The sequence below is a fragment of the Felis catus genome, chromosome D1 (assembly GCF_018350175.1).
Source record: "Felis catus isolate Fca126 chromosome D1, F.catus_Fca126_mat1.0, whole genome shotgun sequence".
In the NCBI taxonomy this organism is placed as follows: Eukaryota; Metazoa; Chordata; class Mammalia; order Carnivora; family Felidae; genus Felis; species Felis catus.
The window spans coordinates 59,790,512-59,808,129 of record NC_058377.1 but is presented as its reverse complement, the minus strand read 5'-3'; the positions used below and the strand labels follow the sequence as shown (position 1 = coordinate 59,808,129).

The 17,618-nt window shown below is 38.9% G+C and overlaps 1 protein-coding gene across 5 annotated transcripts in view; it reads left to right on the top strand.

Annotated features, from left to right (window-relative positions):
- The window catches only part of RNF121 (ring finger protein 121), an 82,371-nt gene that overhangs the window by 22,640 nt on the left and 42,113 nt on the right, over window positions 1-17,618 (top strand). For all 5 annotated transcript variants that reach the window (XM_019811885.3, XM_019811884.2, XM_003992775.4 and 2 more), the window contains exons 2-3: window positions 7,532-7,569; window positions 10,686-10,827. In XM_019811885.3, coding sequence (XP_019667444.1) covers window positions 7,538-7,569; window positions 10,686-10,827 — 174 coding nt within the window. In that variant the 5' untranslated portion in view covers window positions 7,532-7,537. The remainder of the gene's footprint in view (window positions 1-7,531; window positions 7,570-10,685; window positions 10,828-17,618) is intronic.

The following is a 17,618-nucleotide window of genomic DNA, read 5'->3' as shown; positions in this document are numbered from 1 at the left end:
CAATCCAAAAGAATGAAATCTTGCCATTTGCAACTACGTGGACGGAACTGGAGGGTATTATGCTAAGTGAAATTAGGCAGAGAAAGACAAAAATCAACAGATGAACATAAGGGAAGGGAAACAAATTATAAAAACAGGGAGGGGGACAAAACAGAAGAGACTCATAAATATGGAGAACATACTGAGGGTTACTGGAGTGGTTGTGGGAGTAGGAGATGGTCTAAATGGTTAAGGGGCACTAAGGAATCTACTCCTGAAATCATTGTTGCAGTATATGCTAACTAATTTGGATGTAAATTTTAAAAAATTAAAAAGAAATCTGCATCTACAGAAAAAAAGATAAAAATTCTCAGAAAACTAAAAATAGAGAGTAACTTCATCAAATTGATGAAGAATATCTACAAAAAAAATTTGCAGCTAACATCATACTTGATGGTGAGAAACTTGAAGCTTTCCCAGTAAGGTTAAGAGCAACGTAAATGGTGTCTCCTCTCACCATGCTTTTCTTTTTCTTTTTTTTTTTTTTTTTCAAACATTTATTTATTTTTGGGACAGAGAGAGACAGAGCATGAACAGGGGAGGGGCAGAGAGAGAGGGAGACACAGAATCGGAAACTGGCTCCAGGCTCTGAGCCATCAGCCCAGAGCCTGACGCAGGGCTCGAACTCACGGACCGCGAGATCGTGACCTGGCTGAAGTCGGACGCTTAACCGACTGCGCCACCCAGGCACCCCTCACCATGCTTTTCAACATCATACTGTATGGAAGGCCTAGCTAATACAGTAAGACAAGGGAGTAAAATGTATACAGATTTGGAGGGAAGAAATAAAACCATCTTTGTTCACAGATGACATAACTGTCTATGTAGAAAATCCAAAAATGTTAACAAAAAATCTGGAACTATTATAGCAAGGTTTCAGGATGATATAAATCTAGCAAGGTTAATATAAAAAGAGCCAATTGCTTTCCTATATATATATATATATATATATATATATATATATATATATATATATATATCAGCAATGAACAAGTGGAATTTGAAATTAAAAACACAATACTGGCGCGTCTGAGTGGCTCGGTTGGGAGGCCGACTTCAGCTCAGGTCATGATCTCACGGGTTCGTGAGTTTGAGGCCCGTGTCGGGCTCTGTGCTGATGGCTCAGAGCCTGGAGCCTTCTTCAGATTCACTGTCTCCCTCTCTCTCTGCTCCTCCCCCTCTCATGCTCTGTCTCTCTCTGTCTCTCAGAAATAAATAAACGTTAAAATTAAAAAAAAAAAAAACAAACAATACCATTTACTTTAGCTCCATGAAAATGACATCCTAGCATAAATACTAGTATAAATCTAGCAAAATGTTTATAGGATCTATATGAGAAAAACTATGAAGCTCTGATCAAAATATTAAAGAAGAACTATTTAAATGGAGTGATATTCCACGTTTAGGTATAGGAAGATTCAATGTTGTCAAGATGTCAGTTCTTCCCAGCTTGATTTACAGATTTAGTGCAATGCCTGTCAGAATCCCAGCAAGTTACCTTGTGGATATTGACAAACTGATTCTAAACTTTATATGGAGAGGCAAAAGACCCAGAATAGCCAATACAGTATTAAAGGAGAAGAACAAAATTAAACACACTATTATGTCCACACAGTCATTTATAGCAGCTTTATTCGTAGTTGCCAAATGTTAGAAGTAACGAAGATATCCTTCAGTAGGTGAGTGGATAAATAAACTGTGGTACATCCAGACAATGGAATATTATTCATTAAGAAGAAATGAGCAATCAAACCATGAAAAAACAGAGGAGTCTTAAATGCATATTACTAAGTGAAAGAAGCAAATGTAAAAAGGCTACATATGATTTTAACTATATGACACTCTAGAAAAGGCAAAACCATAGAGACAGTAAAAAGATACGTATTTGCTAGGGATTAGGGGAGGATGGAATGATAAATAAGCAGAACACAGAATTTTTAGGACAGTGAAACTACTCTGTATACTTGAATGTTGTGTACATGTCCTTATAGGTTATATGTTTGTTAAGGTAAACTGAACTTTGGGTGAAATGATGTGTCAGTGTAGATTCATCAGTTGGGACAAATGTACTACTCTGGTGGGGGATGTTGATAATGGGGGAGGCTATGTGTATTTGGGTGGAGGGGATATATGGCATACTCTGTATTTTTTCAGTTTTGCTGTGAGCCTAAAAATCCTCCAAAAAAGTCTATTTTTAAAAAATGGACAAAGGTCTGAATAAACTTTTCTCCAAAGTTAAGATATGTAAATGGCCAATAAACATATGAAAAGATGCACAGCGTCATTATCCATTAGGGAAATGCAAAATTGAAATCACATAGCGAAACCATTTCCCACCCACTTGGATGCGTTTATGAAAAAGAATAACGAGTATTGTTGAGGATGTGGAGAAATTGGAACGTTCACGCAGTGCTGGTGGGAATGTAAAATGGTGCAGCTGCTGTGGAAAACAGTTTGGCAGTTCTTCAAAAGGTTAAGCATAGAGTTACCATATGACCTAACAGTTTCACTCCTAGGTATATATCCTCAAGAGAAATGAAAACAAGTCTACACAAAAGCTTGTAAATGAATGTCGTAACAGCATTATTTTTAATAGCCAGAAAGTATAAACAACCCAAATGTCCATTAACTGTTGAGTGGATAGATATAATGTAGTATATCCATACAGTGCAGTGTTATTTGGCAATAAAAAGGAATTAACTACAATACATGCTACAACCTGATGAACATTGAAAACATGCTAAGTGAAAGAAGCCAATCTCAAAAGACCACGTACTGTATGATCCCATTTTTATGAAATGTCTAGAATAAGCAATCTATAGATAGAGACAGAAAGTAAATGAGTGTCTTCTTGGGCTGGGGGAGGATGGAGAGTGACTGCTAACTGGTATGTGGTTTCTTCTTGTGGTGGTAAAATGTTTCCAACTTACACAATGGTGATGGTGGCACAACTCTGTGAATATACCGAAAAGGACTGTGGATGAATTTATGGTATGTGAATTAGATCTCGGAAAAGTTGTTATTAGAATAATCAGGTGCATAGAAGTATATGTCTTTGGACACATTGTGGAATGTGAGTGCTGGGATGCAATAGCAGCAGTAGCAATGCTTTAATGGGCGTATGAATTATCTGCCTATCTTATTAAGTGTAGATTCTGATTCAGGAGGTCTGGGATGGAGTCTTGAGATTCTGTTTCTTAATAACCTCTCACAGTGCTGATGCTGCTGGACTATGCCCCATGCTTAGCAAGGCAGTAGAGGATATTTGTTTCTTCATTGAATGGGGTCAGTCTAAAGAGCCTTCCTGGAGCCAGGAGGATTTGGCCAGCATTTTGTACCAAGGCAGAATTGGTTTGGTGGAACAGAGGGCATTAATGGACAAAGTAACTAGCCTGTGTAAAGACTCAGAGACCAGAGGGAATCTGATACTTGAGGGAGTGGGACAGGAGCCCTATTTGTGGGGTTACATGGGTGGGTCCCTGAGTCTTTTACACCTGAGCATTTTCCATTTTTATGAAATTTTCTCTTGCCCTCTGCCTGACATTTTGGTTTATTCTTTCAAATCTGGACTTAGGTAGATTGGCATAACTAGGTGCCTTGTGAGCTTCTAGGAGGGGGGTGATTGGTTGGCAAGAAAACATTCTGTATGTGGGTCTTGGGAGTTGGATGTGAGCCCATCAATCAGTAACCATGCCTAGAGAGCCTCCCTAGTTAGCTAACCTGAGCTCTGGACAGGGCACAATCAAGACTGTCTTCTTGGACCCAGATGAATAAACTCATTAATGAGGGAGCAAATAAAGCTGTATTTCCAGATGGTACAGGTTAATTATAGTTGTAGTTTAGAGCTTTCCTTGTCTTTCCACTTGCACTTGAAGACCAGTTTGTATGTATTGTAAATAATCGCTTGGTTCAGGAGGCAAATATTAAAGCCAAATCATATCTTTACTCTTAGGATTCACAGTACTCCATGAAGTGCTAAATGGTCCTGTAAGTCCAAGTCCAATCTCAGCCTTAGTGTTTGCCTTTCTGAGCTGTTTTCTCTGAGGCTCTGAAAGCATTACTGTTCTGTGCTTCACCAGCATTTGGTTCCCCAGCCTCTCCTGTTACTTTATAAAGTACTTCCACTCTCCCAGGAGGAAAGGCAATGAAATTGCATGGTGATCTGGAATGTTCTTATGTTCACAGCCCCACAATGAAATCAGAAGTCTTATTCTTTATTTTCCAGATGGAGAGACAGTATAGACTGTATGGACAGTAGCATGCTTGACCACTATCTCATGGAGAGGCACCCCTGTGTCTGACCTAGTTCTTTGGATCTTCCTTAGTTTTTCCTTCAATAGACTTGTCTGGCTTCTTTGAACACGTAGTTATGTTGTCTTGGTTTTGTCTTGTCTTGTTTTGTTTTGACATAGAGTTTTTTAAACATGATTTTCTGGGTGCTTCCTGGTGTCAAATGAATACTTCTTTCCCAGATGCTTATTAAGTACTTTTCAAGTGTTTGTTTATACTCCCATTTAAGCATCTCCAGGTAAGGTGCTGGTTTGTCAGCATACTTATTATCATATTGTAGAGAATTGTGTTCAATTCCTTTAGTACTCACTGAGTGCTTAATATATGCTCAGCTCTGTTCTGTTCTCCTTGAAAGACACAAAGCTGTGTATTCTCCTTGGCGCTGTGGGATCTTCCAGGTTTATGGGATGGGAGCAAGTTACACAAAAGCAGGCTAGGAATAGAGTGAAGCAAATGAGGCACTTAGGGTGCAAACTTTAAGGAGACACTCACTTTCAAGGTCATGCAAGTGGAGGATTAGTACCTGACAGTGAGTGCCTCCTTAAATTTTGAGCCCTAGGTCCCTTGCTTACCCCGACCTTAATGCTGGTCCTGCCTTAAGAAGCAGATCACCTGGCAATCATGTCTAAGATAACATAAGGCTATGAATGAATGGCATGGAACAGTGCTTCTAAAATTTAATGTGCATACAGATCATCTGGAGATCTTATTAAAAGGAGGATTCTGGGGGTGCCTGGGTGGCTCAGTCAGTTAAACATCCAACTCTTCATTCGGCTCAGGTCATGATTTCATGGTTTGTGGGATCAAGCCCTGTGTCAGGCTCTGCACTGACAGCACAGAACCTGCTTTGGGTTCTCTCTCTCTCTCTACTCTCTTTGCCTCTCCCCATGCTCATGCACTCACGCTTATAATAAACTTTTTTTTTTTTTTTTTTTTTTTTAAGAATTCTGATTCAGTGGGTCTGGAGTGATGCCTGAGATTCTGCATTTCTAACAAGCACCCAGATAAAGTTGACACTAGCCTTTGTACCACACTTTGAGTGAGAAGGAGAAAAATCCATGCTTGAGAAAACCAGAGGGCCAAATTCACTAAGCTAGAGGATCAGGGAAGGCTTCTCCAGAGAAGGTGAAATTGCAGCTGGTTCCTCAAAGGACAAGTTGGACTTGGATGGGAAAAAAGAGAGGGAGACATGGCAATCAAAAGGAAGGATATGCAAAGGCTAGAGACAGGAATGAGACCCATGTGTTTTGGGACAATGAACAGACTGGTTTGGCAAGATGCAGGTTCAAGTTGGAAAAAAGGAAAACAGTTTTGATACGTAGTGTGAAACCATATGGATTGTTTCTTTAGAAATATGGTCCTTAATTGTCTGCTCAGGTATTGCCCAAATGAGTATTTCCATTTCTTTTCTTTTTTTTTTTTTAATTTTTTAAAATGTTTATTCACTTTTTGAGAGACAGAGACAGAGTGTGAGCAGGGCAGGAGCAGAGAGAGAGGGAAACACAGAATCGGAAGCAGGCTCCAGGCTCTGAGCTGTCAGCACAGAGCCCGATGTGGGACTCGAACTCATGAACCGTGAGATCATGACCTGAGCCAAAGTCAGACACTTAACTGACTGAGCCACCCAGGCACCCCGGGCACTTCCATTTCTTATATCCACTTGTCCTTCTGGGATACTCTGGGGCCTCTTTTTTTCTGGGGGAGATGAAAGCCTGAGTCAGGACACCTGAATATATTCTGTGAGGCATTGTGTGAGTTAGGAAAAGAGAGGAGGTGGTTGACTTCATTATCCTGATTGGCTGGGTGAAGCCTTGAGATGTTGTTGTTTTTGTTTTGTTTTGTTTTGTTTTAACTTAGCTGGGACATGTAGAAATCAGAAAGCCCTCCCTAAAGAGTGATGGGAGTACACAATACACACACATAAAAGGATGCCTGGTAAATATGTGCTGATTTGACTCAGTAGGAGAGTTCTGCCCATTTTAAATCAAACATTCCATGTAAAGTACTTTTCTGAAATTATCATAGGAACAGTGGGAAATTGGGCCTTGAACATCATAGGTACTAAAAGAATATTTGTTGATTGATACATTTGAGAATTGTCTCTCCTCTCGACATCAAGAAACATTTTCAGCTCAGGTCAGTAGAAGAATGTATGAAAGTAATGTTTTTGACTTATGTACTGACACTTGGGTATGCTTTTGTGTGGCTGCAAGGAAGCAGAAGACTTGAGTCCTGAACTCAAAGAGTTTATTTTTGGGCAGTGGTTTTCAACTGGAGGCAGTTTTCTTTCCACAGGGGACATTTTACAATGTCTGTAGACATTGTTGCTTCTGTGGAGATGCTATTGGCATCTAGAGGGTGGAGGCCAGGGATGCTGCTAAAACATCCTACAGTGTACAGAGAATTCCCCACCCCACCAAAAAAATGAACCAGTCTCAAATATCCCTAATGTCAAGGTTGAGAAACCCTGTTCTAAAAGGACAAGACTAACAAATAGAACCAGAACTTTGAAGTTGGAAGGCCATACTACTAGTTAATAACAGAGCAGAGACTGAAGCTTAGTTCACCCTAGTCTAATGTTTTGCCTGATGCCATAAAGCCAGTTAGACTCAAACAGCATTATATGACAAAATATTTTATTTAGCTTCATCTCCCACTAATTCTGATTCATACTTTTTGCTCTAGCCATACTCGTTTATTTGTATGCTGTGCAACTTTATTCCTTCATGTTTATGTTAGTCCCTTTGCCTGGAACATTTATTTCTCTTATTTTTTCATCTGGATGATACTTCACATCTCCTCTGGGAAGTCTTGCCAATCTATAACACCCCAGATTGGATCAGAAGCCATTTCTTTATTCTTCTCTAACTAGTCCTCAGCATATAATAAAGAAATTTTCTGTATATATGTGTGACTTCCTGACAAGGCTGTGAACATCTTAGGGGTTAGAGTTACTCTCCTATCCTCATTGCCTTGCATATACATACAATATACTGTCAGTCATAGACATGAGACAAAGTAAGTGGTTAGAGAAGGGAGAGATCAGTGGGAAATAGAGTATTGGGGAAGGTTCCATACAGATTACGACACTTGAAAGCTTCTTGTAATTCCTTGAAGATAATGATGAATGTATGAGCACCTTATGTTGGGCAGGGATAGTTCTCAGACAGTAATGGATTTTTCTTGTGGTGTCTTTCTACAGGTTGATATGTCGGACCTCTCCCCAGAGGAGCAATGGAGGTAAGTGTGACAGTGTGGGCCCCTTAGGCTGGAAACTATAAATCTTACTAATAGAGTTGTATATCTTCCCTTTTGCTAACTTGGCTGTGGGGAGGCAGTGACTCTTGACCAGTAAGACAGGTCATTTGGGATCTTTCCCAGTACTTGGGTCACTCCTGAGTAGCTCCTTCAGTCCTGGGGAGTAAATAGGTAATTGCACCAAACCATTTATTTGGGTTTGAACACTACTAGTTCTGCCATTTCCTAGCTGTGCGATCTTTGGCAAGTTACTTAGTTTCTTACTACCTTAATTTTACCAGTTTGCACAATGAAGATTATGACAGTACCTATACTGCATAGAGTAGTTGTGGGGATTAATATATGTGAAAATCTTAGAACAATGCCTGGCATGTGGTAAGCTTCCAGTAAGTGTTCACCTGCTTTCCAGTTGATTATCGTCATTAATATCATTATCCATGAACAGGGCAGAGAGCTCTGGCTGAAAAATGAGAGATGTGTCTTCTGATCTCAACTCTGCTACTAACATGTTTTGTAACCAGAGTGAGTCAACAAATATTGTCATGATTACTCATCAGTAAAGAACTTTCAGAGTGCTTACCCCACAAACTTCACAAGGTAGCTGACCAATGAGCTGAAATCAACCATGTAGACTTTATTAATAGTGCAAAACCCCCCTTCATTTAGATTATAAAAATGGAGAATTGCAAAGATATCAACTTATATGACAAACCCAGCAAGATTTTAGGTGACTGTAAGCTTAATATGTACTAGTTTTGTACCTCAGCTATCAAAACATTCCAAAATTTGGAAGATGTTTCTAAAAATATATTATCTGCTTTAGGGTGGTGATAGTTCCACTGTGCTCTGCTTCACTGAGTCCACATTGATTTTGTTGTAAACACTGTATATTAAGAAGATCTTTAGCTAGATAATGTCTAGAAGAAGGCAACCAGGTTTAATGGTTTTCACATTATATTATATGAATAGTGTTGAAAAGAACCGTTAGCCTAAAAGGGCACAGAAAAGTGATAGTAGGAAGAGGATAGTTTTTGTTTTTGTTTTTAAATAAGATCATGACAAATCTTTGAAAGAGCAGCGCTGGGTAAGAAGAGTGAAAATATCCTTTGTTGTTCCAGAGTATAAGATTAGGTCCAACGGATTGAAGCTATAGATAGATATTTTGTCTCGTTATCAGAGGCAGCTTTTTTTTTTTTTTAATTTTTTTTTTTTAACGTTTTATTTATTTTTGAGACAGAGAGAGACAGAGCATGAACGGGGGAGGGGCAGAGAGAGAGGGAGACACAGAATCGGAAGCAGGCTCCAGGCTCTGAGCCATCAGCCCAGAGCCTGACGCGGGGCTCGAACTCACGGACCGCGAGATCATGATCTGAGCTGAAGTCGGATGCTTTAACCGACTGAGCCACCCAGGCGCCCCAATACAGCTTTAATAATTGTGGTATAGTGAACTTCTGCCCTTAAAACATTGGAATTTTATTTCTTCATAACACATGTGAACACCTACAATGTGCCAGACACATAGTTCCCTAACTACTTTAAGAGGCAGATGTTCTCAGTCAGTGGAAGTATTCAAACAAATATTATAAAGATAATGTTTGCATTGGGTGGGAACCTGAACTAGATCTTCTCCGGTATTTTCTAGATATTTCTTTGATTTTTTGTTGTGTACATCCATTTAGTCATATACTGTCTGCGAATAAGAAATTTATGTCTTGTTATCTTTATAACTCCCCACAGTCTTTGTTTTTAAAATGCCCTTTGCCCTTTTAGTTTAGCTTATCCTCACAACAACCCTATGAGGGAAGCAGCAAAGATATGGACTCCTTTTGACAAATGAAGAAATTGTGATGTAGAGATGTGAATTTTCTTGGCCAAGGCCACATGGATGTCTGAACCTAAGTTTTTCTGACTTATACTCCGTATTTTCTTTTTGTCAGATTCTCCCACCTAGGATAAACCCTTAGGTGCTGTGGCTGGCTGCTGACATTTGGCTGCCCACTCCCCTACCATGTTTCTTCCCTAACATTTTATTATGAAAAATCTCAGAAAAATTGAAAGAATTACACAGTAAACACCTTTATACCCACCATCTAGATTGTACAATTAACTTTTTGCTTTATCATTTATCTCTTATGTAATTCATCCCATTGGGTTCTTCTTGCATAGTCTCTCATTGCTCCTGGGAACTCTATGAAGATACCATTTATGTTGTCCTATCCCTCTCTCCCTAATATCCCCATGCATGGAGAATTTGCATAAAAGCTCCTGACTACAAGCTGTATTTATATTTAGTTTTCTAACTCCTTCTTTATTTCTCTGTGTTGGCTGACTCTGACCCAGAATGGTAGGATTGACTCTTTTGCATTCTTAGAGGAAGCTCTTTGCCTATATTGGCCAAGGGAATCACTTGTTGCCAGTCCTCTGGACCAGAGAATGCCTGCCTTAGATTATATGAGTTTTCGGTTGTACTCTTCCTTGAGCCCTTGAGGAGGCTATTTACCTGTGGACACTGATGGTGTAGTCACTGTTGAATTAGTATAAAGTTGAAGCAGTCCAGATTTTTCAGGCATTAACTAGCTTTCAGAATCCCTGGTCCTGACAGGGTAGGACAAATAAAGCAAGACTTTAACCCTGGAATTAGTACACATCTGCAGTATTACTTCTTAATTGGTGTCATAATATCACTGAGTAGCATTATGAGACTTTATAGCTATAAACTTTTCTCTGGGTTACTTTCTCCTTCCAGTGACAGGTTGAAATAGGACTGAAATGGGTAGTGACTACAGGCTTCACCTGGGACCTCTTTCCTACAGGAAAGGTGTCAGCTGTTTCTGCTCTTGCAGGTGGGCAGCAGACAACCCACCTTTAACTCCAGTAGCTGAGTTTTTGACTGGGGCCCACAGAGCTCTGGTTCTATCCCCCAATGCCTGTTCTCTAAGATGTGTATTTTTCTATCCTCTAATTTGTACAGTACCTTGCAGCTGCAAAGCACAAGAATATGTTCTGAGCTATGGGATGGTGGGATATCCCTGGAAAGCATTGCTATTTTACCATCACACCATCCCTGACCTGCCTTACCTCATCTGTTTGGCTTTCAGGGTTGAGCACGCACGCATGCATGCCAAGCACCGTGGCCATGAAGCCATGCACGCTGAAATGGTCCTCATCCTCATCGCTACTTTGGTGGTGGCCCAGCTGCTCCTGGTACAGTGGAAACAGAGGCACCCCCGCTCCTACAATGTAAGCTACTTTGCCTCTCACTTCTTTGTATGACATTCATCAAAAGACCCTTAGTATTCTGGGGTCCAGCCTAACCCAGGCCACATATAGGTGGGGAATGGACAATAGTAATAAACTTTATATATGAATGGTGAAGAGTGTATGGCAAATGTGTGTTGAAGAGGCAAGTAATCCAGATTGTGAAAATAGGGATAGAACCTAAGGCTACTTCCATGGCCAGAAAAGGTAGGTCTTCCCTTGTAAACATTTTGGGACAGATTCATGAGGAGGTGTTCATCAGAAACTATTCAAATAGAGGGAGAGGTGATCGCTTTATTGGGAAGACCAAGCCTCCGAGTAAATACTACAGGTAGGATTTAGATTAAAAAAAAAAAAAAGTAATAATTGAGGAAATGAAGAACAAAACATATAAAACATATAGAAAATGTATAGCTGAATGGCAGAAGGAAACCCTCCCTTATTGGTAATTACTTTAAATGGTTTAAATTCTCCTATTAAAAGGCAGAGATTGTCAGACTGGTTTAAAAAACCCCATGAGAGGGGTGCCTGGGTGGTATAATAAGAGTCAATTATGTGTCTGACGTTTGATTTTGGCTCAGGTCATGATCTCATTGTGAGATTGAGCTCTACATCAGGCTCTGTGCTTACAGTGCAGAGCCTGCTTAGGATTCTCTCTCTCTCCCTCTCCCTCTGCCCCTCCCCTGCTCATATGTGCATGCTATCTCTCTCTCAAAATAAATAAATAAACTTAAAAACAAAACAAAACAAAACCTGGGTGCCTGGGTGGCTTGGTCAGTTAAGTGTCCAACTTCGGCTCAGGTCATGATCTCACAGTTTGTGAGTTTGAGCCCTGGGTCAGGCTCTGCACTGACAACTAAGAACCTGGAGCCTGCTTCAGATTCTGTGTCTTCCTCTCTCTCTGCCCCTCCCCCGCTTGTGTTTTCTCTTCCTCTCCCTCCCTCCCTCCCTCCCTCTCTCTTTCTCTTTCTCAAAAAATAAATAAATAAACATTTAAAAAAAAAAAAACCAACCATGAGAGACTCATAAGACACAGATATTAAACATAAAGGGATGGAGAAAGATATTCCATGCACATGATAATCAAAAGAGAGCTGGGGTGGCTATTAAATATCAGACCAACAGACTTTAAATCAAAAAAATTTACAAGACATAGAAGACATTATATATCGATAAAAGGTTCAATCCAACAAGAAGATACAATAATTATAAACACATACATACCTAACAAAGGAGCCCCAACATATGTGAAGCAAAAATTGACAGAATTGAAGGGAGAGATGGACAGTTGTACAATAATTGTTGAAGAGTTCAGTACCTTACTTTTGGTAATGGAAAGAGCAACCAAATAGAATATCAATACTTAATAGTGGACTTGAGCAGCATTAAAAACTAATTAGACCTAACAGACCCAAAGGGCACACTCTAACCAACAACAGCAGAATACATACTCTTTTCAAGGGCGCATTGACTGTACTACAGGATAGGACAGATGTTAGGCCACAAAACAAGTCTCAATAGGTTTGAAAAGATTAAAATCATAGATTTAACTACTGTGGATTAGGACATGGCAGGTGTAGTGTACTGGATTTTTTCTTAGACGTTTGTAATCTTTTCATGGGCAACCCTTTTTTAACATAAAAACTTGGCAAACACCCACACGATAATACTTTGTAAAGAATATACAATCACATATATAATAGTAACAATAGCTAGTATTTATTGAATTCTTACTATGCCAGCCACATTCTAAGTATTTTAGGTGTATAGATTTAGCTAATCCCCATAATAATCCAGTAAGGTAATTTTTTCTCCATTTACAAATGAGGAACTGAGACAAAGGCTAAGTAACTTGCTCTAGTGATAAAACCATTATTTGAACCCAAACAATTTTACTCCAGGGTTTTTAATCTTAATACCTAGTGGTTCTTTTGCTCAATTATATGCTTTTTCATACCTCTGGTATTATGGCCAGACACGCCCAGGGGTCTGTAGCTCACATGATATGAACTGCTCTATCTCATTTAATCCTCCTAATAGCCCGTGAGGTAAGTACCATGAACAAACTGAGGCCCAGAGAATTGAGGCATGAAGGGAATACTAATAGAGCCAGGATTTGAATCCAGGTCTTTTATTTCCTGTTTTATAATTTCTGCTGTACTATAGGTTGCTTGAAGCAAAAAGCAACCAGGGAACTGAGGGGTCACCTAGAGCATAGGAGGAAGAGAGGCTAATCTTTGCCCTTGAACAGACACAGGTTCTGAACCTTACTGGCCTATAGCCAGCTCAAGTGTTACATGTACCACAAATAGAGACATCTGTACCTTCAGGTCACAGTGCATTAAGTGACCACATGACACCAAGGCTTTTTGAACTGGAGACCATCCAGCAGGCTAAGCCACCTAGGTGTGGCTCCATGTCTGGACACTGGTCATACTTTGCCCTGATACCTGAGACAAGTCACTTGTTTGTCAGTGTATGATTATAGTGCCTTCTCTATAAAATGGGGATTACCAAGATGGTTGAAATGAGCCGGGAAAAATAAGACCACTCATAAACTAAGTGTAGAATGAAAACCCCCTTGGTATTTCTATGCTGGTATTTAAAGATAATCTTAATTATGTAATGCTGGCTAATCTGCAGAAATTTTTAAAAACCTCTAAAGGAAGTGAGAATACATGTATGTACTATAGTGGTTTTCAGTAAGTACTTTTTTTTAAAGTACTTTTTTTTAAAGTACTTTTATTTGAAGAATCCTGTCTTCAAATAATATCTTAAGGAACAACCCAGTATGGAAAACAATTAAGAGGCTGCTCTGCTTGATATAGGGTTGGGTAACCCTCTGCTTCTCAGGAACAAACATAGGACTCACCGGTGTTAGAAAACCACTGATGTCATTCATTAGTTAATCCTTAAAGGAAATGTGACTAACGAAGTCATTTGTATAAGGAACATGCACAGTTATCTCATTACTGCCATACCTTGTAAACTGAACTTCACTGGTGAGCGACATGCTAACATTATAAAACATCTTGGGGGTGCCTGGGTGGCTCAGTCAGTTAAGCATCTGATTTTGGCTCAGGTCATGATCTCGCGGTTTGTGAGTTCAAGCCCTGCATCAGGCTCTGTGCTGACAGCTCAGAGCCTGGAGCCTGCTTCCGATTCTGTGCCTTCCTCCCTCTCTGCCCCTTCCCTGCTCGCACTGTCTCTCTCTCAAAAATAAAAATAATAAAAACATTGAAAAAATTAAAAATAAAATATCTTGAACTGAGAAACTTAAACCCTTATTTTTCAAAAATTAGAAAAGGAAATCTGTAATGTCCTGCTTTATGCTGCTGTTACACAGTAATCTAGATTGTTTTTTAAAAAACTTTTATTAACTTGTGTACAGTGGATATTCTTGCGCTTTAATTAAAATACTAACTTTGGGGGTTCCTGGGTGTCTCCGTTGGTTAAGGGTCTGACTTTTTATTTCAGCTCAGGTCATGATCTCATGGTTCGTGGGTTCAAGCCCCACATTTAGCTGTGTGCTGACAGTGCAGAGCCTGCTTGGGAATCTCTTTCCCTCTCTGTCCCTTCCCAGCTCGCATCCACTCTCTCTCTCTCTCTCTCAAAATAAATAAACTTAAAAAAATAGTAAAAAAAAAAAAAAATACTAACTTTGGAAGAAGAAAACTGCCCAAGAACGTTGTACACAGTGACATCTCCTGTCCTTTTTCAAGCTTATCAGAAGTTGGAGCTGTCTGCCATGGAGGCAGTTAATAAAATGGAGCCATCCCAGTCTGACTTGAGTAGTCAGCTCTCTCACTTCTTTATTTTATTTTATTTTATTTTATTTTATTTTATTTTATTTTATTTTATTTTATTTTATTTTATTTTATTTTATTTATTTTATTTTATTTATTTTAGCTCTCTCACTTCTTAGCTCTATGATTTTCTATCTCTCTGAGCCTGTATAAGTTGGAGTGATAGCTACCTCATGGGTTGTGAAAGTTATATAAAATTGTATGGTAAAGTGTTTTGTAAACTCTAAAGCTAATGTTGTTAGTGGCTATTGTTGGTTCCACTCCTAAGAGAAGAGCTCAAGACAAAAATGTTTTCAGATACTATTTGATATAGAAGAGGGATAGAATTGTATTTTTGTTGAGAATAATTTCATACAACAAAATTCACTGTTCTAACCATTTTAAAGTATATAATTCAGTGGTTTTTAGTACATCCACAGTGTTGGGCAGCCATTGCTGCTATTCTAGAGCATTTGCATTACCCCAAAAGGAAACCCCATATCCATTAAGCAATCACTTCCTATTTCCCCCTCCCACCAGGCCCTGGCAACCATTAATCTGTTTTCTATGTATTTGCCTATTCTGGATATTCATACAAATGGAATTATACAATATGTAGCCTTTTGTCTGGTTCCTTTCATATAGCATAATAGTTTCAAGGTTCAACAATGTTCTAGTATCAGTACTTTATTCCTTTTTATGGCCGAATAATATTCTATTGTATGGGCATGCCACATTTTGTTTGTCCGTTCATCATTTGATAGACATTTGGGTTCTTTCTACCCTTTGGCTATTGTGAATAGTGTTGCTACAAGCATTCATTATAAACTTTTATTTGAACACCTGTATTCAATTCTTGGGTATGCCCCCGCAGTAGAATTGCTGGAGTAGAAGTGCAGGGTATACCCTGGAGTAGAACTATTTAACTTTTTGAGAACTGCCAAACATTTTTCCATAGCAACTATACCATTTAACATTCTAACCCACAGTGCATTGGGTTCCAATTCTTCCACATTCTTTTCTTTTTTTTTTTTTTTAAGTGTATTTATTTATTTTGAGTGGGGGAGGAGCAGAGAGGGGGAGAGAATCCCAAGCAGACTCCACAGAGTCCAGTACAGGGCTGAATCCCACAAACTATGAGATCAGGATCTGAGCAGTTATCAAGAGTCAAGTGCTTAACCGACTGAGCCAACCAGTTTCTCCACATTCTCACAACACTTGTTCTTTTTTCTTTTCTTTTCTTTTTTCGTTTTTATTATAGTCACCCCAGTGGGCATGAAGTAGTATCTCATTGTGGTTTGATTTGTGTTTCCCTAATGACAAATGATGTTGACGACAATTTGATGTATTTATTGGCCACATGTACATCTGCCATGGAGAAATCTCTTTGCCTATTTTTAACTGGGTTTTTGTTTTTCCTTTTTGTCTTTTTATTATTGAGTTGTAAGAGTTCTTTATATGGTTTGTATACTAGACCGTTATTAGATATGTGATTTATAAATATTTTCTCCCATTCTGTGGGTTGCATTTTTACTGTTTTGATAGTGCCCTTTGATGCGTAAACATTTTAAAGTTTGATGTCCAATTTATTTTTCCTTTTTGAATGAATATATTTGACATGTAATATTGGTTACATTTAAGGTGTTCATGTTAATTGATACATTTATCTATTGTAATATTCCTATTATAACAACATTTAGCATCTCTATCACATCATGTAATTATCCTTATTTTTAGTGATTGAAATAAGGTTGAGTCTCTTAGCAGGTTTGATGATTATATTACAATATTGTTATCCATATGCATTATACTTTGCATTAGATCTCTGTGGTTTTTTTACTGCTTGTTCCAAGTTTGCACCCTTAAGTCTATTTTTTTGTTTATTTTTAAGAGAGACAGAGAGGGACAGAGTGCAAGCAGGGGAGGGGCGGAGAGAAAGGGGGAGACACAGAATCTGATGCAGGCTCCAGGCTCTGAGCCGTCAGCATAGAGCCCAATATAGGGTTTGAACTCACAAACCATGAGATCATGACTTGAGCCAAAGTCGGATGCTTAACCGACTGGCCACTAGGTGCTCCATTAAACCTACTTTTTTATTTTGTTGCTTGTGCTTTTAGTGTTATATCTAAGAATCCATTGCTAAATCCAAGATTACTAAGTAAGCTTTTATCTTTATGTGCTTTTTGAAGAGTTTTATACTTTTAGCTCTTACTTTTAGGTCTTTGGTCTCTTTTGAGTTTTTGTAAATAGTATGAGGTAAGGGTCTAACTTCATGTTTTTGCATATGGATATCCAGGAAATCATACGATATTTATCATTCTAAAACTGACTTATTTCACTTAGCATTATACTCTCTAGATCCATCCATGTTGGTGCAAATGGCAGGGTCCCATTCTTTTTTTATGGTTGAGTAATATTCCTGTGTGTGTGTGTGTGTGTGTGTACACCACATCTTCTTTTTTCATCTTTTGATCAACACTAGAGCTGCTTCCACAATGTGGCTATTGTAAATAATGCTGCAATAAACATAGTGGTGCATATACCATTTTTTTTTTAAGTTTATTTATTTTGAGAGAGAATGAGAACATGCACAAGCAGAAGAGGAGCAGAGAGGGAGAGAGAGAATCCTAAGCAGGCTTCATGTTGTCAGTGCGGAGCCTGACACAGGGTTTGATCCCATGAATCGTGAGACCATGACCTGATCCAAAACCCAGAGTCAGACACTTAACTGACTGAGCCAACCAGGCACCCCTGGGTATATCTTTTTAAATTAGTGTTTTGTATTCTTTGGGTAAATACTCAGGGGTGGAATTACTGGATCATATAGTAATTCTATTTTTAACTTTTTGAGAAACTTCCATATTGTTTTCCACAGTGGCTACACCAGTTTGCCTTCCCACCAACAGTGTGCAAGGGTTCCTTTTTCTCCACATTCTCATCAACACTTATTACTTGTTTTATGGTTGTTTTTGTACTTCCTCTCTGTTC